The sequence below is a fragment of the Catharus ustulatus genome, chromosome 2, assembly GCF_009819885.2.
Source record: "Catharus ustulatus isolate bCatUst1 chromosome 2, bCatUst1.pri.v2, whole genome shotgun sequence".
NCBI lineage: Eukaryota > Metazoa > Chordata > Aves > Passeriformes > Turdidae > Catharus > Catharus ustulatus.
The window spans coordinates 98,083,518-98,108,841 of record NC_046222.1 but is presented as its reverse complement, the minus strand read 5'-3'; the positions used below and the strand labels follow the sequence as shown (position 1 = coordinate 98,108,841).

The window sequence follows — 25,324 nt, the reverse complement described above, 5'->3', positions numbered from 1 at the left end:
TAATTCTAGTGGTGTGTCACCTAGTTCTACCCAGCACACTGCAGATAACAAAAAGACCAGAAAACATGTTTTTCTGAACAGGTTTATGGTTGCAAAAACATTACACTTTTTCTCTTTCAGAAGGGCTGTGCCTTTTGGTGAGCGAGATGCTGGCTGCCATCAGCTGAGGAAAGTTACTGGTGCTGACACTTGAAAGAAAAAAGGCCTTGCCATGGTTCAAGTATCAACATCTGCAGCTTCACTGTCACAAGAAAAGGAAGACAAGACTTGTGCAACACCAAAGCAGCCCCCGGATGGTGAAAGCACTGGAGCAGGATGGCAGCTGGGTGAAGATAGAGAACTCATTTATTTTGACTTAAACTTGCGGAAGAGAATTAACAACAGGTAAATGCATACCTCCAAAGGTCTTTGCACAGATTTCTGAGCATGCTGCTTCTCCTACAGAGCTCAGAGCCAGGACTGAGCAACACTTCCCCGCAATTACAGCTCCCATTGCCAGTACAAACTAACGACACACTGTGGAGAGTCTGGTGACCAGCAGATAGATGCAGTGAATACAATAGTCCAGCTAAACATGTCAAGCCTCTTAAAAGCTTAATGGTGACACAGATGACCAAACCAAACATTTATTAATGTCATTTAAAAATTAATGGGTTACATTCTTCTGGCTGATGGAGTAGTAACACAGCCACCTAATAAATGAACCAGAAAACAACAACAAAAACCTCCCACAGACCAAGACTTCCAAAGCAGAAAACTGACAAGAACCATATAGACATCTCACATGACTGACTTCAATCCTTTGACAGTCCATTTATTCCTTTTTCCATTGCCAAAAAATATACACACATGTACAGCTTACTCAGCAGCAAAGCTCCCAGGTGCATTGAATGAGCAGATGCCTGCAGGTTTGCTCTCCTTGGCATGACACACACGATAAATAACATTTAAATTTAGAACTGGCAAGTACAAATCCTATGGCTCAGTTTCAAACCAAACAACTTGGCACCAAGTTTAAAAATACATACAGCATATCTGTGAAGTAATACTGTATGCACTGAACAACTTGAAGACATCTGTACCATTTAGGATTATAAATTGAGCAGCCTAGGTGTTACCACTGTATCAGCTTACTTAAAATGGAAGTCAGAGTACCCTGTAAAATGGAACTGTGAAGAGCAGCAAATAATTAAAATACGTAAGAAACTTGTAAGGTGAAAACAGTTTATTTGCATTTGTTGTGAGTGTGAAGGTGTTACTTCATGCTATTATGTATGGGAATGTAAAAATCACATGTGGTTTAAAATGGGTGGAGGATCAAGAGAACAGAAGTAAAAGGAAAAGCAGAGCAAACACCAAAAGCTGGCTGATGAGGATCAACTATCATCTTTGGAACATTTTGCCCAGTCGTGTCCTGCTGGAAGCTGTCACGCATGAAGGATCCTCCTCAGGAAAGAGGTTTAAGAGTAAATGTGTGTGTGTACATACACATATATATATACACACATATGTGTATACACACACACTGAATCTTGGGCTAAGCACCTTTCTTCTTGCTCTGATTAACAAGGAAAAAAACCTCAACCCACACATATCTTTTATGCTCTATTTATTTTAAAAGGTAGAAGGTTTATCAGAATGATTTGATGGAGCTCTCATCATGAGCAAATGGTTCACAAACTCTAGTGCTATGAAAGTTCAGTTACATCACATATCAATAGATTAAGCTTCTGGTCAGTTATATTTTATCTATATATTCTAAGTGGCAATTGTGTGAATAATAAGCATTCCACTGCTTCTGGCTAGATAAATGCACTTGATGCTGTAAGATGTTACACATTCTGCAAAGCCTGCAGGACAGATATAGAAATGGCTTGGTTTGGGGAGGAGGAATAAATCAAACAGTGGAATGAGCTTAGCTTCTTCTAGCTCACCACTGACTTCTGTAGGATACTTGGAGTCATGTACATAAATGCCCTCCTAAAGAGATGCAGTCAGAAAGCAGTAACTTGGCATAACCTCAGTAGGTCACTCTGCACACGAGTGCCAGGCAGCAGCGGGCTCGGACGCTGACACCTGGCGGCTGCTCAGCCAGGGCTGACACTCAAACAAAAAGACAAATACTCAAAACAAATCACTCAGAGGGCATTTTGTAACTTGCTTGCTAGGCTCGTACTAAGAGGAAAATCACTAATTTGTTCAAATTTTCCCTCGTCCTGCTTTAGAAACATCATGCACAACTGAAATCCTATCAAGTGGAAGAATGAAGGCAGTTGCTGTATACAGCATAGACATCCGTCCTTGCAGGTTGTGTTGACATAACGAAAGCTGACTGCTTGTATGAAACTCTAAATATTAGAGTTTAAGGGACTATTGTAAGCTTTTATACCCAGACAACTACAAAATAAATTAGTCTGCTATCATGCAACACCGCAGCGATCCAGACATATATAATTTATATAACTTAATGCACTATCTTCTCCAAAATTCTTGCATCTATTCAGATGTAAATACAGAAAATATATTATCATAGCTATATGTACTCTTTAGCAACTCTTCATTTTAACAAACTTTTACAGTGGCTATGACAAACTAATTTTGGTGAGGTAGCATTTGCAAGAGCCCTGTGCAAAGATGCACTGAATAGTTTCTGGTAAAACTTTTTTGCGCTTAGACAGCGGAAGACACTGATGACAAACAAAGACTGACACCTCTCTGCACTTCACAATCAGAGGCCAGCAAAAGGGGAGAAACAAGTGAGTGAACACATTCAGATTTGGTGAACACTAGTCCTATTTCACCAGCTTTGAAATCACTGAAACTGCATTAATTTGCCTTTTTCTCCCCTTAAATAAATGCAACTGAATGCACAATACATCCACAGGCATGAAGATTGATACTCATTAATATAAAGTCTCCTTACCCATAACGATTTCCCCACCGTGGAAGCAAACTAGTTAAGTCTTTGGGCTTATTCACATCAATTTTCTGTGATAAGTTCCCAGAATATAAATTTACAACTAAGTTGCATTTAGCTAGAATTTATGATATGTTTCAAGTTACAAATAAAATTCACATTCCACCAGTTCCTTATTAAAAATAAATAAAACACATAATTGGAGACCAACTGAATTATGATAATTAAACATTAATTATGAAAGCATCTTTGGTTGTTTAATGTCAACCTTAAAATGGTTACTAAAAAATGCTGGAGTTGCAAAACACATAGAGCAGCAGCCTGTCCTCAGCAATGCTATTGTTACATGTCCAAGCAATTCAAGAATAAAAATGAGGAACTGAATTTCATTGGGAGAAAGCAAAAGGTTGGATGTAATCACTGTATACATCTAGGATGTGAAAATACAAATTTTAAATTTTGGCAGTAAGTTAAAAACAAAAAAGACATACGTTCATTTGTTTGGGGTTTTTTTACAATTCTGTATTAAGACAGATCCAGAGAAGTAACTTTTATAAAAATACAACATACTGCATAAGTTTTATTTGTGGATTTAATTTATATAACACAAATACTGCTTTTAATATAAGTACAATATAATACATTTTTATTTATGCAACTGCTGGTGTTCACTTTGGATTATGAATTGAATGGCATGCTGTGCTGTCAAAACTTTAATAAAATGGCCTCTAGTTAAACTTCTCCAAAGTATAAAATCATGCAAAATCTACATCCTATATGATACAACCAATACAATAATTGAAGCCAATAGCCTACAAACAGCTTGGAGCTTCTGAGTTTGTTCTTGAAGTGTCCACACGTAGTCATCATTTTCTTTAGGCAGAAAGGAGGAATTTCAGTTTTGTCTGTAGAATGTCATCATGACCACTGAAACCGGCACCAATGTGCAGTTATCAGCTAACAAATCATTACCCAGTGCAGTTCATTTAGTCCATATTGACAAATCTGGGGTTAGGAAGTTTTATGTTTTCCTCCTGTGACTACTGGTCGTGCATATTCCACAAAATCATCTATTAGAACAGGCCATGCTCCTACAGAGAAATCAAGCAATTGAGAAATTAGCCTACCACCATCAGCAATAAACTGGTGTAGTCTACAAATACAAAGGATTAAAAGCTCATCTTGACATTTCTGGCTAGTCTAGCTTCAACAGGCACAACATGATAAAATACTTGAAAAAACACCTAACCAGTAAATTCCACATTTGAATCTCTTCTTGCAGCAATAGCTCTCATGTCAACCAAAATGTATTTAAAACATAGAGCTCCACACTACAAATATAAACATTAGCTGACAGCAAAACCATGGCAGTCTTATTACAGTCATTCATATCTTAGGACTTATTTCTACACACATTGCAAAACAGAATTAGTAACAGAGAGTGAACTGCATTTAGGGTATCAAAAATTTTGTACTAAACGTTGTTTCACTCAGGTCTGTAGCACAACACATTTAAATAATGGGGTCTGTCATGGTGGGACTATCTTTTCTTCTGTTTTCAAATTACAGCAAACCAGTTACCCTTCTTATCACTACTATTTTGGCAATAAGTATGACATTGTATTGGCAGCTGAAACTTTAAGGGTAAGAAAATTAGGACATGAAGTAACAACATGTTCTCAGGTTCATTTATAGCAGTATTTTAATTCTGCTGTACCGATTTTAAAAACATTCAGGTACTGCTTACCTTCTTCATCATAGTTGGACATATCATCTGCAATCATATTTCCAAAATCTAACAAAAGATTCCAAGTATCTTTTGGAATTGATCTTTTATGATGTTCCTGTACAGAGGAATAACAATACTGTTCAGTGCAAACTACTTTCAAATTCCACAGAGGTATTTTATATTGACGTATACAGAAATACACTTATTACAAACATTTCTTCACATTCTTTATCTTAAAAAACAATAACCAAAAAACCCATCTGGAAGAGTTTCAGCTTGCTTCTTTCTTAGGTTGAAATATTTTAATTTAATTATTTCTTCTCAACTAAATGTCCAGGTTAAATATTTCTCCTAAAGTAACACACTTTAATACCAGGTCGTAACTTGCAGATTTTTCTTCAGTTACATCTATAGATCTGAATTTGGATGTCATAAAAATGTATTAGGGCAGTTAAAACATGAAATGCTTTCAGAAGCCCTCTTGATGAAACTGGTAAATTATTCAATGATTCAAATAAATATACTGCCAAAAAATTTAGGAAAAAACTACAAAAAATATTTCAAAAAGTGTTCACCTTCTCTATTAAGCACTGGGGGACAAAAACGCAGAAAGACTTTTTACTTCTCCTAAACTACAGATAAAAAGATAAAATGAAGAAAATCAAGATAAATTACACTTTATGTAACTTCATTTTTCATAATTATATAGACATGCAAATGTAAAAACATGAATTGCATCTCTTACAAGAATATTTTTGAATTTCTAAAGTTTAATTTATGCATCTTAACTCCACTGCCCACAGAATTGCACTAGGAATAAGAAAATTGTCAAGATCAGTTCACAACTATTAGCTAAAAAATTAATCAACATAATTACCCAGGCAAGAAATTTTGTTGAAAATGGAAAGTCTCTTAATGTCAAATTCTGGTATGACTGATTTAAAAAGACCAAGTTTATGCATTAGTACTACAAAAGGCAGAGCATGGTAAAATACGTGGCTGACAATAATCACAGTTGCCTTGAGAGTCAGCAGCACCAGACCCATCTGCAATCATGGCTTCTTTTCATGCAGGAACTTTCCTGAGTAGGAGGGACACAGGATCAAGCAAGCAGAACACTTTATCACTTTGCTGCATCTTTTTGCATTCTTCTGAATTAGAAAATCAAACAGAAGATTTAAATTGGCTTGATTTGAGACTATTTGCCATCAGTTTTCAAAAAGTAAAAAGTCTCAAGGAATTATAGAGATATCCCATCTTTTTCTTATTGGAAGCACACAGCCAACAAAAACCAGACTACTGTGGAATAAGACAGGCAGTAAGGAATAAAGTACATACTTACCAACAAAAATTTATTCCAAAGATCTAAAAATTTAAACCTTCCTGACAAGACTAAATTCCAGTATGCAATCGCCATTTCTAGATCTGCAAGAGATAAAGCAACATGTAAATATTGCAGCACATTATAAGCAATAAACCCCTTCTGGTGAAACTATTAATGCTACATCTACTACATTATGATACAAATAAATAACACTCTTAAAATCACTAAAAAAAACGTATAAGGAACTGGTTTCTACTCTCCCTGACCCCAAAAGGTAGAAGACAAGCAATAACAGTATAAATTTTGCATTTAACATCAAAGTCAATAAAACTAATATATTTTTGTCACTATCTACCAGTGCCAGATTAACGCTACTTTCAATCTACAGAAACAGAACAATACTTAATGATAAATCTCTCTGCAAATCAAAAAAGAAAAATATATACACACATGGACAAACATAGCAAATATTAATAGAAACAAACATTTAAATCCACAGATGTCAAGCCCTCTTAATTTATCACATCTTATACACACTTTACTTCAAAGTGAATTTAAGGACATGAAGGGACGAAAAAAAGCAATTTGTCTGTGATATTGTGATTCTACAGAACCCCTTACAGCAGTAATTTTCTTCTGGCATCCTTCAATAGACAAACACCTACACCCAGTACTGAAAATACATGTCCAAGAAATCAGCCCTTATTCTGCATCATGACCAGTGATCTGAGAGCAGGGTTCAATTCAAAGAAGATGCAGCACATCCATATATTCCAGCAGAAAAGCAGAAGCAACACTGGATGCAGCTTAAGGGTAGAAAGGATATTTCCTTGAAGGCCTGTTTTTATCCTCAGCAGCTCACAATACCTGATGGCTTTGGTGCTTGCTCCCACAGGTAACAGCACTCAGTACATGAATACTACTGGGCAACCATAAAATAAGGCACAGGTTTTCTTAAACCATAGAAATATTTCAGCTTGTGCTTTCAGTATAAAGGAGGTGTAAACAACATGAAGCTTAAGAGAAAGTACTGTGATAGCACAAACCAGAAGCTTGACCTGCACCTACAAGAAGGAAGAATGTTTTTTGAAATTGCATATATCATACTGCAAACCAAAGGTCACCTGAAATCAAGCTTCACGTCTGGAAGAGATGTTCCAGATTTTAACACAGCCATGGCCCTAGAGTCATCCAGGCTGGGGCCTGGATGAAGTGTAGCATTTAAGATGTAGAGAAATGCAATATGCCTCTACCTATATACACAGGCAAAGTGCTGCCAGTGTTTGTCCTACTATAATCAGTGCTCTTCAGCACAGAACTTGAATTATGCTTCAACAAGCTTCCTTCAGTTCTTCCTGTCCATGCCAGCATGCTCATTTTTCACCAAAAAAAAAGTAGAAGAGACTAATTACTTTACATTACTTGCTGCTTAGATATGGAGATTAATTTTTCTTATCTGTTTTCCCAAATCAAAAGCAAAAAGTTGAAAAAAGCAGAAACAATTTCTAAACTTCATTGTGAAATAACTAGTTTTGATCCCACTCACTTAGGCTTCTTTATGAAGTCTCAACCTCTCCAAGCAGATCTTGTAAACCTATCATGTGACAACTTCAAGCAAAATGCACTTTTCAACTATTAAGGTGTTATTTCTTCAGATTTTTTACTTCTGATGAAAATATTCTTTGTTTCCCTACCTGTACTTTCTTCCTTTTTCCAAAGATGATTAAAGGTGCCACAAAAGAAGAGGTAAAACGGGAAGAAGAGAGAACACTTCCTTAGCTTTTGTCAAAGTCAGTATTATGTTAAGGTGAACTTGATTACTGCAAAATTGTTATTTAACACAATGCATGTGAAATACTGTTTAAGTTGACACTTAACATAAGTTGTTAAGAGGGGCACTGTGTACATGTGTCTGCCAATGAATTCTGCACAAAGATTATTTGCTATAACATATGAAAAATGCATATCCCACTCAGGATGCTGCTCTGTAGTGGATGAAACAGGTCCACACAGGAGCTACTCTTCCCAATGAGGACAAGGAAGAAAGTTCTTATCTTGGTAAAATTTTTTAAAGTGGAAAAAAAAAGTCTAATCTTCCTCATCTGGTTCATTGTTACCCTACAAAGCCATCAACTAACACAAGTGTTATTTAAACACAAGGACTAGATGGGACTATCACTTTTGGTAGTGGTGCCAGTTTCTGCAGTCTTAAAGTACATGAGAAAACTAGGTCTTCAGGTTTGCCACAATCTCAGGGGATATGCTTACATTTCTGCTTGAAGACAATTCCCTACCTAGGTTGAAAAATTTGGCACTGGAGGACAAAAAAGAGGATTTTTCTGTTTCAAAGGGAAGACCTAGTTACAGAGTTCAAATCCTAGGTTAGCAAGCCAACAGTAGTAACAATAAACAGTAACCCTGTGCATGTGCTACAATTAGTGCTGCACTGATAGATACTAAAAAAAGAAAAAAGCCCTTATGCCATTAGAGTTCTGGCATCCCCACTGGAAGATGCTTTTGCAAGGCAAAAATTCCTCAGGCAGTCTTAGGAACACCTCTTTTAATGCTGTAGAGATACAAAGGCATCATTACAATAAGAATCAAACTACAACTATAAAATATGCTGGGCTTTTTACACCAAAAATATGCTACCCACATTACAAACCAATAATGTAAGTCTTATAAACAGAAAAAGACAGATGCATAGATCTCTGAAGACACCTAGACAAGGATCAGTTTAAACAAGACTTAATTGCTAACATCCATGCTCATATCCAAAGCATAAAATTGCTAAATGGTTAAAGAACATAATAAAAATACCACATCACATACTGTACATTATACAGTTTGAGCTTTCCTTTCAACCCAAAAATATTCTCAGTGTCAATATCTGAGAGTTGTATGTCACACAGACCTTTTTCCTCAATCAGAAATAGCATTTTGCACGCAGTATGATCTATCCTCAAACATATAAACCTCATTCTAAACTTGCTTATAAAAAAACCACAGCCTCTTCTATCCTGACTGAACAAAAAGCTTGAAGTGATAACAAAAGCACAATTAATGCAGAAGGAGAAATACATTCTGTATCTACTTTTAAGATCTCATCAAGTGCTGATCGTGTTAAGAAAGAAAAATATCACTATTAGATTGTTGCATGAAAAAAGTAAGAAATCAAATTAAGTTCCTCATACTGTGATTTTGGACCAGGGCAATGAAGTCACTACACCAGACATCAAGGAAGTGTGAAAACAAAAAGAGAAATCAACAGATAGCAAGGAACTGGCTAGAAAGCAGGATTTCTGAGGAACATGAAACAGTTTATTTAGACCAGCTGTGCCAAACCACCCTCCAGGACTGCAGCACACACGTGCCATCCTCTGCCAAACAGATTTCTAGCTCACAGTCTGCCCTACCAACAAGACCAGTTCATGCACTCATGTTTGAAATGGATAGAATATTACCACTAATTCACCTGAATTACTAATATAACTTTTCAACACTGTGTTGAAACTGGGGCACAGGTAAGAACAATGGAAACTGGTGTCAATCTGTCTCAACAACAGGACTATTACACCTGCCTGACCAATAAGCATCAAGTGAATACTTGCAAGATTCAGTGAGTTAATAAATTCCTTGTTTCTTCATTACTGATTTGTAAGAGTCTTCTTTGCCTCCAAATTGCTAAGAACATAGACACAAGAATTAGTTTCTTCTTTCCTAATCAGCAAAATAACAAGACTATACCATGAGGATTAAACCTAACAACACTTAATTTAATTGCCTAAAGCTTACAGCAAAAATGCCCCCACAGAAGAGATGCAGAAGGGAACAAAAAAGTAAGTGGGGTGATACAAATACAGACCACGGCTAAACTTGGGATGTAGCTGAGCAGGATCCACTCATCCCTGCAAAGACATAAGCAAAGAGCTTCCCAGTGCCCTGTGTTAGGGAACAGATAATGCACAGCATCAGGTTTAAATGCCTGTGATGGACAGGAAGAATGGTAAAGCACAGCACACAGAGGAGCACTGCAGGAATCCAGCAGGGTCTGGCTGTGCTCATTGGCTCTGTCTCAGCATCTGCCACACTGAAGCAGCTTGATTCCATGCAGAACCTTTCACATTTATCTGTTTATCACATTAAGCACAAAAACAGATGAACTGCCTTGGAACACAAGTTAGACTTAAGAGATGGCTGTCTGAACACCAGTTTGAGTGCAGCCTAATGAACCTGACTGTAGCCAGTTCAAAAATCCTTTTGCTTCTACAAATCTCTCCACGTACCATTCAGATAAACTACAACAGATGACCTAAAGTTGACTGGATATATATTTACCAATAAAGGCCCAAACATGAGTGAAAGAATCAATGAGGCATTAGTAGAACTGGCAATTACGCCCCACTTCTACAGATCTAAGTACCTCTTCTATACCATGTTTCTCTTAAACTGCTGGCATTTTCAACACGGAAAAAGTGAACAAAAATAAAGCAAGAACCATACACACAAAACAAGGTCACTGGAACACCTAAAATACAGCATTCACAGACCTCTTTCAAAAAAATGTAGAATTCATTTATAGACCTCACTCAGCTTCTTCCATGCACTCACTCCTACAAATTCCCTATCTAATTCTTCGTTGAAAAGGGAGGATAACTAGGTTGGGGGAGGGCAGGAGTAAAAAAAGAAACAAAATAGAATGAAAAAAAATCCTTCCCTAATGTCTAAAGATCTCTTCAAAGAGTAAGTTGATGTTGCTTCAATTAAAAAGAGTACATTATACTCATCTGCTTATAGGAGAGGAAACCTCCTTGAAGTCCACATACCGGATGCAAAGATAGTCATTCTTCTGGTCTTGAGGTAATATTTGATTCAAGTCAGAATGCCCTCCTCATCTTTCATCTCTTGCTTGATCCCAGGCAACTGGCAGAGAGAAGGAAGCACAACCTTTTGAGCCAGCAAGCAGATGAAGGGATCACAAAGAAGTGATGAAGGACCAAATCGGGTTTTTTTTCCATGTTGGAAGGTGAAGACCATGAAAGAATGCATTAAGCTCCTCCCTGGTGCTGAAACAAACTGTAACAAACTCCTGAGCCTGTCTTTTTGGGGCTCAAAGGGAGACCCAGTAAGAGAATCACACCAAGTATCAGGTTCAAAAAATGAAAAAAAAAATTTAAAAATTGAGAGCTAAGGCCTTGTTTTGAGCTTGAACGTGCCCTCAGAAATCTCAACTGCTCTGCAGACAACACAACAAAAGACCTGTAATCCTATTCTTTAATAAACTTACCAACAAGAGTTAGGATACAAAATTTCACTCAGACTACAGTAGAAAAGCTGAACCTTGGAAGTAGAAGGCAAGAGAAACTTCTCCAAATCTGCACCATGCAAAAATTAAAGATTTATTGTTCTATATATAGTAGTAAGAACATGAGAAAGTAGATTAAAGACAGAATCACAGTTATCCATAATAGTTCTTTATAAAGTCTCCTGGCAAACCAGATAACTTGATAAACTGCACCTTCAAAATACAGAGACAAAATTAAAATCAAGACTAATATATCTAAATATTATGTACTCCAGGTTCAACATGCAGCCATTGAGATGGCTCTGCTGTGTTGAAACTTGGCTGGTTTTTTTCCTTAATTATGTTCACCACTTCAAGAGTCATAGTCTTGACAGTTATAAGCATCCATTTTCTTCTTTGATAATGATCAAATCTATTCAGATATATGTGAGAGACACTCAACACTTGGGTGAGGAGTAATATTAATCAGAATATCCTTTTCGGCTTCAAGATCATCATGGCAGATCTCATGCACTGAGCTTTTGCCTCCTGCATCTCACTCCCTACACAAAATACCACCCTGGGACTGCTACTACTTTCACTTCTTTAAACAGCACATGTCCAGAGAGGCACATTCATTCTACTTGGTAATACTAAGCTAATAAAAGTAAATGCAAGCATTTGAGTTGGATAAGACTACAGTGATAGAAGTCCAGCAGATACAAAGAGAAAAAAAATTCCCTACTGCCACCACATGAACTGCGGAAAAGAGACTCCTATAAAAAGCAATCCTATTTCTAGGAATGAGTATCGGTGTACTGAATTCTGTGTCTATTTTAGGGAATGACAGAACAGATGTAACTTAGTTTATTGGAGAGGATTCTTCCCATCTAATTACATAACGACACAGTTTCTCGCATTGGTTTTGAGTGGAACTGGAGAAGAAGAAATTAAAGAGCAAGGGAAGACAGGCTTTTCCAAAAATAAATAAACCACGAAACTACACACATTCCTACCCTCCAAGACCACTTTCCTGGAGCAAAATCCTCTCTGAATTATGAAGACAGCTGTGTCAAGTATCATCAAAATTCTTCAATCACCAAAAGTCTTCTAAGAAGGGTTTCTGTGCCTTCCACTCCTCATCTTACAAATGGCAGCTGGTGTGATAAAAGATAGGGTTTCCTGCTGATAATAACTCCAGAAAGTCTGGGACACAGGGAGATTTTTTTTCCAAGCTATGCTCCAAGCAAAAAGATTCAATGAAAACTGACAGTTATTTCAGAAAATAACTTTTAGAAAATCATTCTTTAAGCACTACTGCCCAAAGTGAAGACAGATACGGTAAAATTCACCTTTGTATGCTGAAGCAATCTCAAACTGCTTCATCTGAAACTTCATAAAGGTCAAAGAAGTTCTGGAAGAACCTCAGGCATTCCCTGCCAAACTGGGAGAACATAACTCATCCAAGCAGGTCAGTCCTGTATCTAACACTGCCCAATACTTAAAATAACTCAGATGATACAACAAAGAAAACTTCAGTTAAATTTGCAACTTAGACAAAACCTGAAAAAAAAGTTTAACATGATTTAACACGATTAGGATTCAAAATTATTTGGAAAATAACTTCGAAGTAAATAAGGAAGATTTCATTAAAGAGAAGTGCAAAGTCGCAGTGCTAGTGGGAGTAATCAGCTGCAGAAAGATCAGACTTAACTGGGTACATTGCAGTGCTGCAGAATCCCAACAGTAAAAGAGACTGCAAACTGCAGACAGTATCAAACTTAAGCAAACTCAAAAGAATGCAAAACAAAAAGCAAAATATCTAAGACACGTGGAAGGTATCTGGTTTGTTTGGGTACTGCATGACAAGAGAAAATTAGACCAATTTGATTGCGAAGGAAATGAGAGTTGGAAGGCAAAATTCTAGATCAGAGAACTAGAAGATAAAATTTGTCAGGGTAGTTGGTTTTACTCAGTCCAGAGACTAAGTGAAGACATATACATAATTACCAACTATGTAAGAAGCTGTTACTCAAAGGAGAAGTCTGCATATTTACTTTGGCTGTTTAAAGTATTAAACTGAAAAATTCAGAAACAGACTGAAGTTATATGTTAGATAAAGAAAATCTAAAAATAGGTTTAAGCAAACATGGACAAAGACATATGAAACCTACCATCAAAAATTTAAGATTCTATTTTGTGAAGGCAATGGCTCTCAAACTTGTTCAGCCAGAGCACCAGTACAAATCAAACCTCAAATCATTTTAGAACCTACTGAAACTAAAAAGGCAATTTAGTATATATTGCAGCATACCACAGAGCATTTGGTTAGAAAAGTGTGTGCAAGAATTAGTTTTGGTAGACGGTGATCTGGTCTAGCACAAGGGAATACACTATGCAAGTATTTCTCTATCTTCTAAATGTAAAGACCACCTGGCATATAAAAAAAAAACCATAAATCATTATTTCATGGTGTTTTTCAGAGGAGAGAGGACAATAAATAAAGTAACAAATGTTGCATATCACTTCTTAAAATGGCAGATACAGACTTTAAAAAAAGTAACCTGAAATGATGGAGTCATGAATATGACTCATAACAAAAGCATTGCTACTTGAACATTTTAGAGATACTTCACTCTTTTTATGGCTTCAATATGCTAAGACAAGAAACAAGAAAAAAACATGAAAAATAATTGTGTCAGTCTGCCCATCACAGATGTGTTTCAAAGTTATTTCTTTTAAAGAATAAGATGCCCTAGCACTTAGACTGAATGACCCAACAGAAGGAGTTTAATTACGTCTTCTTTTATAAAAGGTTTCTATTAACAATCTGCTAAGAATATTAATTCTCCATTTGTCACTGGCACTAATGACAAACTTGCTTAGTTTTCACATAGGTGCATTTATAGGTCATGTGTATATCCAAGAATCAAACAATATTTTTTAGCCTATAGATAAGTCCTCTAACCAATAAGTACAATTACCAGACTTGGTGATTTAAGCTCCCAGCCTAAAAAGACAAAGCACTGAATATTTCAGACTCTAGAAAAATCACATTAAAATATTCTGCAACTGAAACTTAGGAAAGAATTCCTAGATTATTTCTACTTCATTAATTCAAACCATTCACTTTTATCCTTTACTTGACAAACTTGCAGACCTCTCAGCCTCCTCCAACTCACAATTCACCAGAAAGACTTTAGGGCAAGCAGCTTGGGCAGGAGCTAAGCAGCATCCTATACTGGCTGAATCTAATGTGCGTGTGGGGAAGAAGGAGAGATCATCACTGTAAGACAACCTAGACAGAGCTAGGCACAGATTTCTACCAGCTCAGATGGTAACAAATCTAATTATTCATTCTATTTAACTATCTGGACTTAATCAAAGTAAAGGCTCTAAAACAGAAACAGAGTTTGTACATGGTTGATATAAATTTCCACATCTCTTTGACAACAGAGCACACAGTCACTGGACACAAATACAAAACAACCCTGGGGACATGGAGCAAAGATGGACAGTTTCTCACTCCAGGAAAAAAATACCTAAATGTATACAGAGAAGAGGACGTGAAATAAAAATAATAATTTAAAAAAACTCCACCAACCTAAACCTGTATTAAATATAGCTGAAGTAACTAGAATTCTCAGCTCATACAGGCACTCTGGTAAAATAACTGGTGGAATTTTCTTCCTTGGTTACAACATACTGCATCCTTCTGCAGTTATTACAGACAACTACCTGTAAACTTAGTTTTTTCCTTCACTCTTTGTTCCACTGTGATGGATAATCCCTGTAAAGAGTCCATCTCCAAACCTATACAGTGCTAATTTATATTTGGGTAAGCTATCACTGGCCTCAATCATTTGAAAATGTCACATTAGACCATACATTTGCTCACAAGTCTCCTTCTACTCAACCTATGGTGATCCAAGAAATATGGTGTATGAAGTAAGAAAAGTGGCATCTGCTTATGTTTTTTTATTATCTAGAATCATCTTAGCAAAACCAGAAAAAGTCTAATGAAAAATGCCACCAATATACTGCCATGCAAGAACTAAATACTAGAAATCAAAAGACTGTAAATATTAATAAAATTACTAAAATTCCTGAAAACTGAAATTGGCAACAGTTCCCATCAATTCATTTCAGTTTAAGTTTTCGTTTCTTAGTAAAGAAGTAATTAAGTTTTTGCACTTCTTAGTTTCTCCTGCTAATAGTTCAACTCTTAGTGCAAGAAGGAACTTTGGTACTTTCTGTCAATAGAACGTCTTTCTTATACATCAGAGAAGACAGACTTAAAAATGAAAGGACACCCAATACTGAATAAAAAGAAGTAATGGAAAACAAGTCAGCTTCCTCCTCATGTCAAATGAACATTCAGTTCCAAATCTGGGTTGGGCTGCCTCCCCTCCCCCACTCTTCATACATGCTTAGGTGAAAAGCTTTTGAGATGTACTGCCCAAGTTCATGGGTTTCATGCTGGAACACCCAATTAAAACAGGAAGCTATTTGTAATACTTCTTCAGGTATCTCATAAATTCCAACCTCAGCTGTAACTGCCTTTTCTTTCCTGCAATTTGAAAGTACTAAGCATTGTTAATGAAGACTAGCTAAGAGACCAGAATTCTAACCAACCTCACAGAGCCTACTACAAGAGTTCTTCATTTTCATGTCAGTAAAAGTGGTTCGTGAGCCATGAGAGAGCGACAGATAAGATGAAAAATGAAATGGCTGAAAAAAATGAAGAAAAATATAAACGCTGTCCTAGAAGATGTCCACAGTTTAAATTAAATTAAAAAAAAAAAAAAAAACAACAAAACTCCAGGAAAAACAAGAGAGATTATTCAAAGTAAAGAATGTGGAACAGGCACACCTGGTTGAGGTCTAAATTGATATTCTGCTCTCCCAAAAGTTCTTGAGAAAAACATTTATCAACTTCCCAAGCAGCTTAGAAACAGACTTAAAGTGACTATGCTAAAAAAGGAAAAAAAACCCAAAGCCCTAAAAAAACCCAATAAACCACTTCCTGTCACACACAACACAAAGAACAGGGATGATGGTACAGTGCTATTCTATATACAAAACATTAATTCCTTCCTACACAGTATCTTCTGAAAGCAGATATAAATTCTAAGAGTAGACTTCACATTATTTTTTCATCTATTCACAAACTAGAGATTTTTGATTTGAAGAAAAAAAAAGGAATTTAATATCAATCTTACTCCAGCAATACAAGGCATAGATTGAAACAAACTTTATGAAGAATAATAGTTTAATGCTATAACTATGCCTATTTTTACTCACTAGTTTTAAACCAAGTCCATATCACCCTTTTACTAAACTTTACATAAAATCTGAGCTAAAACTAAAAACTTTATGAACAGCAACCACTGCCCAGTTTTTTCCCTCTTCCTGAGCTGATATGGATAATCTTGTTTCAGTAGTTCCTAACACACAGAGCTCACTAGCTCAGTATTTAAAAAAAATAAAATTTGACAAGTCTCGAAGAACTGCAGGAACTTCTTTTGACAAGAGGTGAGAGACTGTCAATACTGGCAGAGAACTCCATTAAATTATCTGTACCAAGGGGACATCAAGAAGAGATTAAATGAAAGAAGATGAGAAAGAAGTCAGTGAAAAATCAATCATGAATTTACTATACAATTGCTAATGAGAATATTGTAGTACTGGAAAGTGGAAGACTTCACTGACTGGAGACATTTTCTCTTTTTTTTTTTTTTTCTACTTACCTAGACCTTTTTGTCCAGGATTTTTAGCAAAGTTAAAAGTAAACTGATAAAAATCTTTGAACTTTGCTGGATCCTTTAGCTCTTGTTCCAGTCTTGGTAATAGAGCTTTTAGCTTTTCTGTGGTGTCACACCTGTTCAAAAGAGATTACATTATTTGCATATATTTAAAATTTCTTCCTACTTTTCCCCCACCCTTTTTATGGTTTAGTTTAAGAGCAAAACAAAACAGTGTTTAAGACAAAAACAGATTATCTTGGTGGATAGCATTCTGAAAAATATAAATGCTCATGTGCCTTTACAAACAATTTTAAGTGGAACATTGTATACAGGCATCCATTAGGTACAGAATGCAAACAGGATTCGGTGATTTAACTTCTTTTCTATCTCTTTATGAATTTCTGAACAGATGCTATTCTGTTCTTAAAGAACACCCAAACCTCACTGAACTCTTATTCCTTCCCCTGAGACAGATGGTGTAACACAAGTGTGTGATGTTTTGCTTTAAATCTGCATAGACATTGCTTATTCCCCGCTCTCCTGAATGAAGACCTTCAGATGTTTTTACAGTTCATCTTAATATTTGAGGACTTTCCAATTAAAATAACTATTATTTATAGGCATTCTCTTCCCATCACAGAACACTTGAGAATAAAACCAAGGAACAAAATGAGCCTTGAATCATAGCCTGAAGGCTGGTAAACTGTTTTAAAGCCTGGCACAGGTAACCTAAGATAGAATCAAATTACTGAAATTCTAACAAACACAACCCTGAGTAACACCAAAGCATTTTCAGTGAAAACAGCTGATCTGACCAGACATACTTTTAAAAGGGAAAGTGTTTCTGCCACAACAAGGCATCAAATGAATATTCAAGGTTTACAGGACATGACCAATATATTAAATTGTACCTAGAAACTCAAAGTGAAGCAAATGGGTTTCAAAAGAAGCAGCTATCACAACTAACACTGTGCATTTGAAAATTCTGCATATTTAAATGCTTGTATTTATTCTAAAGATTCTATTAAAGGATGGGTAACTATAACAACATCCATAAAATACAACTGCAGTTTTAACTGTCTTGCATGGTACAGATAAAAATAAGTACCTTTCTGGCCTCCAGCAGTACCTGGCAAAGAAAAGAAAGAATTCTGCCAACAGCCTTCAACTGAGAAGCTCAGTTGCATTGGGACTTGATCTAGTCAATAAATATACCTTCCCATATGCATCCTAAAGATGCTATGTGATCTAAGCCTCAGGGAATTTCTTTCCATTCCACTGCTCACTTGTGTTCATTGCTAAAAACCACACACACTGTGCATCCAAGTATGCAACAAAATAATTCCAAATTCTCAGAAAGTGCTGTGACAAGCAGGCACATCCATATCAGGCTCCCAAGAACAGTTGTTGTTCCAAGAACAGGTGATTTAGCAAAACCTTTTAAACCACTTTTATGAAAAAAACCCCAAAAATGCGGGCAACCTTTAATATAATAGCATGAGCATTTAATTTCTGTCCACGGTTAGAACATCATAGTTATTCTTGCAATTTCTACCCAAAGCTACTCAATGGGATAAAATAAAGCAGTGAACTTCAGATGATATCAAAAGTTATTTCATCACAATTTCCTAAAAAGGAAAGCTTAAAAAGAGATCAATAACTGAAGAGGTCAGTAACATCAGACTGCTATAATCTCTACTAAAGAAACAACCACTACATTTCCTAAAAGTTGGTCTTAGAAATGTATTGATAAGGTGCCATTCTAAGATCAAATGAAATTGTTTAGCTACAAAAAACAGGAACAAGCAATAAACTGTACTTATCTACCCATTTAATGCAATCTGTTAAAAAGAGTCACTTGAATCGCTAAATATAAGAAATGCTCCTCCTCTTGCAAGGAAAAGTTATACACAAAATATTATTTTATGATGACAAAGGGTTGACTTTATTGGTAAGAAAGAGGCAATGTTCAAAGTTTATTATCCAGAATAGCTCCATAATCCAGGAAGGAAACTTATCAGTTACATCACAGTTGCACCAATCTTTTCTACTACCAATATCCTCATTTTTATTTCAATTCCTCATAGATATTTTGTACAAATATATAAAAGAGAGGAAAGTATAGGTAGTAAAGAAAGAAAGTATAGGTGGTAAAATGGACAAAAAGAAAGATGGGGTCATTTGCTGGTGGCAAGGTAAAGGGAAAGAATTGAAGGCCCTTTTTTGTTTTCTTATTTCTTCTCTGCTTCAAGACTGACTTTTTTCCCCCCTTCATACACTTCCAGTGACTTTCAGTTTTTAACAGCAGGAACTCCAACTCAAATCCTTAACACAAATATGCATATGCTTACTATGAACTACATAAAAAGATGGTTTGATCTATCTGACTCCCCTGCTGTACAGGTAAAAATGGTTTTGCTTTCCCCCTACTGTGGTCACTAAGTCTTTACTGTAAAGCACCAATTCAAGGAAGATAAGACAAACACTAAGACAAGGAAGACTACAGGCATTTTGCACCTGTTAAGCTTGGCACTAGCCTCAACAGCTTTTTAAAGCTTCACACAATTTAACTGAAAATGTTTTGAACAGAAACATGGTTCAGGCCTTACATTATCAACTATGCAGAAATGGATACTTACCCCAACTCTGTCATGCCATCAACAAATTCCTTTTTACTGAATTCACACTGAGTAGCTGCCCTGAATTTCCATGCCACAACCAGAACACTGATGCTGGCTGGGTCCAGGCTTAAATCATCACAGAATTGCTGAATCCCATCAATGCCAATTTTATTTTCATCTTGTGGGTCTGCAGTTCAAAACACAAAGAGAAGAACTATAATTATTTACAAAACATATTAATAATCATTTGACAGCTATGATGTGCTGCATAATACAGGCATTCATTTTTTCATAACCTTCAAATGTTTTCACTTGAAGTCTAGGTATTTTTAAAAGAGAATCAGTAACCAGTTTAAGTATTCTGTAAACTCATAGAGATATTGGTTTGCAACTTTTCCTGAACTTATCTGCTAACATCAATTAAGTAATTTTGTCTTCCTCCACAATCCTCTATGAAAGATTTTAATTAACTCAGAAGATGTTGCCTTCATTTAGAAACAGTAAGGATGATAAACACATCAAAATGTACAACATATTTATATTGGTCAGCATGTATTAAGCTTAAAAAAAAAGCAACCCAAAATCAAGACCAACAAAAGCACATCTACTATATTAGACCCTAGATTTTTTCCTGATAGTGACATATGGGTATCCATTATACCTACTTAAAGACCACATTTAAATGTTTTGGGGGTTTAATTATAACTCAGGGAAATCACCAAAACACTGTTCAAACAATGCCTTAGCATACCAGACTCTTAAGCTAATTAATACAATTTAGTAAAAGTGAAACACAGTATTTCCCCAGCAATACCGTTTTGAATGTCAGTCAATGCCTTGTAATTCTGTAACAAAATTCTCTCTTGAAAAAGCCCCCAAACAAACAACTCCCTGCAACTTAGATAACTGGAGAAGAAAAAAGTAATTGAAAAAAAAGGAAAATAATCCTCTAGTTTTCAAAGCTTGAGGCTTTACAAACCACAAAACTGTCTTTCCTAGTGTTTGGGGGGGGAAGATATTTCAATATCATAAGTTGGGCTATGTATGTTGGCTACGAAAAACCTTCTGAATTTTATTTTAATTCTTAAGCTAAGATCTCTTTTACTTTACCAGCCAATACTAGAGTGAAAGAAATCATAAATTCTGGAGAGGAAGTAAATTTGGCAAACAGACGTATATCTCTTAAACCAATAATTACACCTATAGTATAATTCAGGGACCTTTGATCCCAAATAACAAATAAATACATCCATTCAACTAATTCTAAGACATGTAAAACATATTTCTTGAGTATTTGGGGAGTAACTGAAGAACTGAAGGCAAGATGTGCACTGTCTTGAAATCAATGAAAAATTCTGCTGGATTTCAACAAGGACTTTTCATCTCTATCATATTTCACATCATCCAGGCATGTAGTAACAAAAATGGAATTGTTGTTTTGACAGAGTTGCTGGATAGACAGGTGAGAAAACTAAGAAAAAACAGCACATAAAAAGACATTTCAGACTTCAAGTATAGTGCACCATGCTATAGGCCTTGTAGAACAAAGGAATCCCTTACTGTTGAGGGGCCAGTGACTTGGGTTTAAGCCAGATATGAATCAAGGAAAGGTGCTTAACCAAAACTTTCATGACTTTTGTCAAATCTTGCAAAAGTTTTTAATGTTTACAGCTTCAGTGTTTAAGTGCCAGAACTGCAAAAGTGTGCTGCTAATATACTGATGTAAACGGGCTAAATTTGCTTCCACAAAAGTCAGATGGTACAGTCTCCCACTTCTAGTAATCTGTCAATAACAACATTTGTGATAATCTTCTTCCATTTTAGATATTCTTAACAACATTTATGAATTTGAATATATATTTTTGCCCCAGTAATTTCCAAGACTGACATTCAAGGAGCAAATAAAAGATTCAGATATATGTATATGCTATATATTAAAAAAAATGTATATAAATAAATACACACATAGGCACATATCAAACAAAACACAGCTATCTGAGTTTTGTCTCTGGGTTTTTGTTTTCACTAAGAAATGCTATAGCACTACAGTCTCTTTGTTCCTACATAATTCATTACCACACAATAAATTAAAGAATCCCTATTCTTAAAATAGAACAGATTATGTAAAGAAGAACAAAAATGGTGGAAAATCATAGTTGAGTAGTGGTTAAGTGTTCATGTTTTTAAACATGAGATGTATAGATTTCAACAGGAGCTAGCAATGACTCCGGCACTGCTCCAACATGAACAATGCACACCCATGTCAGATAGTCACAGTTCAGCAAGCACTGCCACCTGGATCACATACATTCCTACATTTAAATGCCTATTTTATTTTTGTTCTTTTTAACAAGGATGTAAAATGAAACTTGGAAAAGAAGAAACTCTGCCTTTAATCCACTTTCCTGTGGTTTTCCCTCCAAGACCCTCTGAAAAGGCACATCACTTTCGCTGTAATACACCAGCATCAAGGAATTAAATAAGGATGTTTCTAGTCTTTGAGTTTTCTGACCTGTTTTGTCACACTCCTAGTTGTAATGTTATCTGAAACACTTTTTGATTTTAATGTATAGAAATATTACTGTCTCTGAACAGAATTAATTCCCCCAAATGTTAGCCTAAGAACAATATGTATTATTTTGCCATGGAAAGACCATCATACACATTCAAGTGCAGCTACTGACAAAACGCCAGTTAACTTGCATAATAAACTTTGCTACCATATTTGACAGCTGGCACTTTTTCCTCACTGTAAGTTTAATTTCCTACTTTTAAAGGCCACAGAAATCACTACAGAAGTTGAGTACAAATCATTAACAGCAATTAAAAACTTTTTTCATTCTCATTACTATAAACACAGAGGAGCAAAAGCTAACAAGTTTTACTTAAAACTCCTTAAAAATGGTAGAGGGAAAAGCAGAAATACTCCTCATACAACACAATTCAGGAAAAAAAACCAAAACAAAATCCACAACAGAAAGCCCAAGCCCACCAACCAAAAACTCCCCAGAAAACTAAACCTTACCTTTGTATCGATTATACAATTGTTCTAATTTCTTCTTGTCTACTGAATTTTTCATTGATTCTTTGTAGTACAAGTCTGGATTCTGGAAGTAGTTGTCAGTTGCCACTTCTAGTTTCCATTCATTCTGTGTTAAGCAGTATATAGCAGTCCTTTCACCAGCCTGGGTAAATGCCATAAACTGGCGGACCTTGTCCTTCTGGGACGATTTAAGTTTATGCTTTGGGATGCAAAAGAAGCAGGAAAGCCAATGAAGCTAATCCAGAGGTTTGTTTCAGCATTCTACTACTAATGCCTATCTTTTAAAGGTTTTAGTTTTCTTGTTGATGACAACTTTCACTTCAGAATTACAGGAAGACAAAGCCTTGTTCTTCTGCAATTAAATAGACAGTATTTTCTTCTGAAAATTGAAATGACAGCATCTATATATACATTTTTAGCAGCATATATTCTGTCAGTAACAAACTTGTATTTCTGCTTTATTGCTCACATATGCTGACATTTTTTCTGTTCTGTAACAGCAGTAAACACAAGTTTCATCACATTACAATATGCTTATCTTCTGCAAGATATGCCTAGTGGTTGTAAAAAAAGAAATTAAAAAGGTGCAACTTACAGATTCTCAAATTCTGTACAAGTCCTTCATACATGGAGAAAAATACCCAGGAGTTTTCCTAATATTTTCTTAGCAACAATTAACAATGCAAAGCTTAATCATTTAAAGTCATCAGCTGAAAAAGGCAGAAGCATTTCTCATTTAATTATGTTATATAACACTGCCAACAGAAGACATGAGGCAAAAATGAAATAGATGAAATGGACATATCAGACACTGCTGAATGCTACAAGATTGCTGTAAATATGATCTAAAACATTAATTAAACTTTGAAAAATATGTTTATACTACTAACATATTCAACAACAAAAATGCCTCTTGCAAGTCCATAGGAACTAATTTGATGTTACTCTCAAATTGCAGCAACCAATCCCCAAACTTCTGGAATACCCAAGAGGTAGGAATGGACATTTTATAGGGAGAAAATTTGCTAGTAACATATTTCAACATTATTCTTTACATGAAGTTGGAAGTAGGAGATAGCTTAAATCAAATGTTTTTTTATTGTATTCTGTACTGTCCAATTTTGTTAAACCATACTTAACACATGAGCCAACAATTAAGCTGAGAAATTTGTATAAATTCCCCGCTACAGCTTAAGTCATCAGGTATAATGGAAAAACTACGGGTCTCTTAAAGGAGAACTAAATCCTGATCCAGTGAGCAGTAAACACGGGACCATCTCTCAGTTTACTTTTTATCTCTTGTACCCATATGGACATCTTGACTATAGATGGTCCTGCGACAAGAAACACATCATGTAAACAAGATAAGGAGTCTGGTCTTTCCTATAAGATTTTTCAATCGAGTATAAGAAAAAACATACAGGTTTCTTTTTATACAAGGAATGTGTACAGTGGGAGGAAAAACGTGCAAAATACAACTACTACATAGTTTGGTAAGTAAATAACCAATAATCATTTGGCTGCAAGCTCCAGAGCCTGCCTCCCAATTTTCATGAACGTTTAGCTAAGGGAGTCTCTGCACCTTCATCTTCCTCAGTTACATAAACTACTTCTGGGCAACAAACTTAGCGATAATCACTTCAAAACAGAGAACTCTGCCAACAACGCCAAGGCATGCCTCATGTCCACTTTCAAGCCTAGTTAACGCCAAGCATTTGCGGGTATTTCCTAGCGAAATGAAGCACCGAGTGATGCGAAGCGGTAAGAAGCACGCAGGACTCTCCAGCCCACTGCCCTGCCACGTAGCACGGCTCCCAGCCCCGTCCGCGGCGGGTGCCCTGCGGCGGGAGCGGCTCCGCGCACCTCCCGCGGGCCGGGCCGGGCCGGGCGGCTCCGCACCGCACCGCACCGCGCGTCCCCAGCATGACCCCTCGCCGATGGCACCCGAGCAAGGACGCGCACCTCGCATCCAGCACAGCTCAGTCACCTCCCCGGAGCCCTCTCCCAGCGCTAGTGACACCGCACCGCACACCCCAGGGAAGCGCTGAAGCTGCTGCAGAGGCACCGGGAGAGCCCTTCCTCCCTACAACAGCCCCGGCCGACCTCGCCACCCCGACCCAGCAAGGGAATTTGTACCGCACCTTTCCCAGCGCCCCAGGCTGCACCTGCCGCGTCCCGCGGCGGGGAAGGGGCCGGTGGGAGCGGGGATCGCAGCTCCCGTGACCTGCCCCGCCAGCCCCAATCCCAAAAAAGGGAAAGGTACGCGCTGCGCCGGCTGCCTGCGCTCGAAATACCCGCGGCGGGGCCCGGCCCCCGCCCTTCCCCCGCCGCCCCCGGTGACCTTCCTCGCTCCTGGCCCGGCGGAGGAGGCGGCGGGAGAGCGACTCCGCACCGGGGTGCGCGTCCCCGTGTCCCCGCGCCGCTCGTCCCCCCCGCCTGGCGCCTCCCCGGGCAGGGCAACGGGACTCGGCGCGGCGGGAGGTGCGGGGGCGCTCGGCTCGCCAGCCCGGGGGGTGCCTGGGGGTTGTCCGAGACTCCCCCTGCACGGTTTCGCCACCTCCCCTCCCCCCCGGCTCGCACAACCTACCATTTTATCACCGGCGCTCCCACCAACTTCACCGCCCGGCGCCGCCTCCCGCGCAGGCGCGCACCGGCCCGC

General features: G+C 37.2%; 1 protein-coding gene across 5 annotated transcripts; it reads right to left on the bottom strand.

Annotated features, from left to right (window-relative positions):
- Positions 1-327: 327 nt before the first annotated feature.
- On the bottom strand, positions 328-25,324 carry DCUN1D2 (defective in cullin neddylation 1 domain containing 2). Of its 5 annotated transcripts, none has more exons than XM_033051953.2 (7): positions 25,253-25,324; positions 22,648-22,864; positions 19,641-19,809; positions 17,005-17,135; positions 5,989-6,071; positions 4,665-4,761; positions 328-4,008 (listed from the first exon to the last, which is right to left on the bottom strand). In XM_033051953.2, the coding sequence occupies exons 1-7, from the start codon at positions 25,253-25,255 to the stop codon at positions 3,929-3,931; spliced, it is 780 nt and encodes a 259-aa protein (XP_032907844.1). In that variant the 5' UTR covers positions 25,256-25,324; the 3' UTR covers positions 328-3,928. The 5 variants fall into 5 exon arrangements, with proteins under 5 accessions (XP_032907844.1, XP_032907845.1, XP_032907847.1 ...); XM_033051954.2 differs by having other exon boundaries at positions 22,648-23,017; positions 25,253-25,306; XM_033051956.2 differs by lacking the exon at positions 25,253-25,324 and adding an exon at positions 24,807-25,051.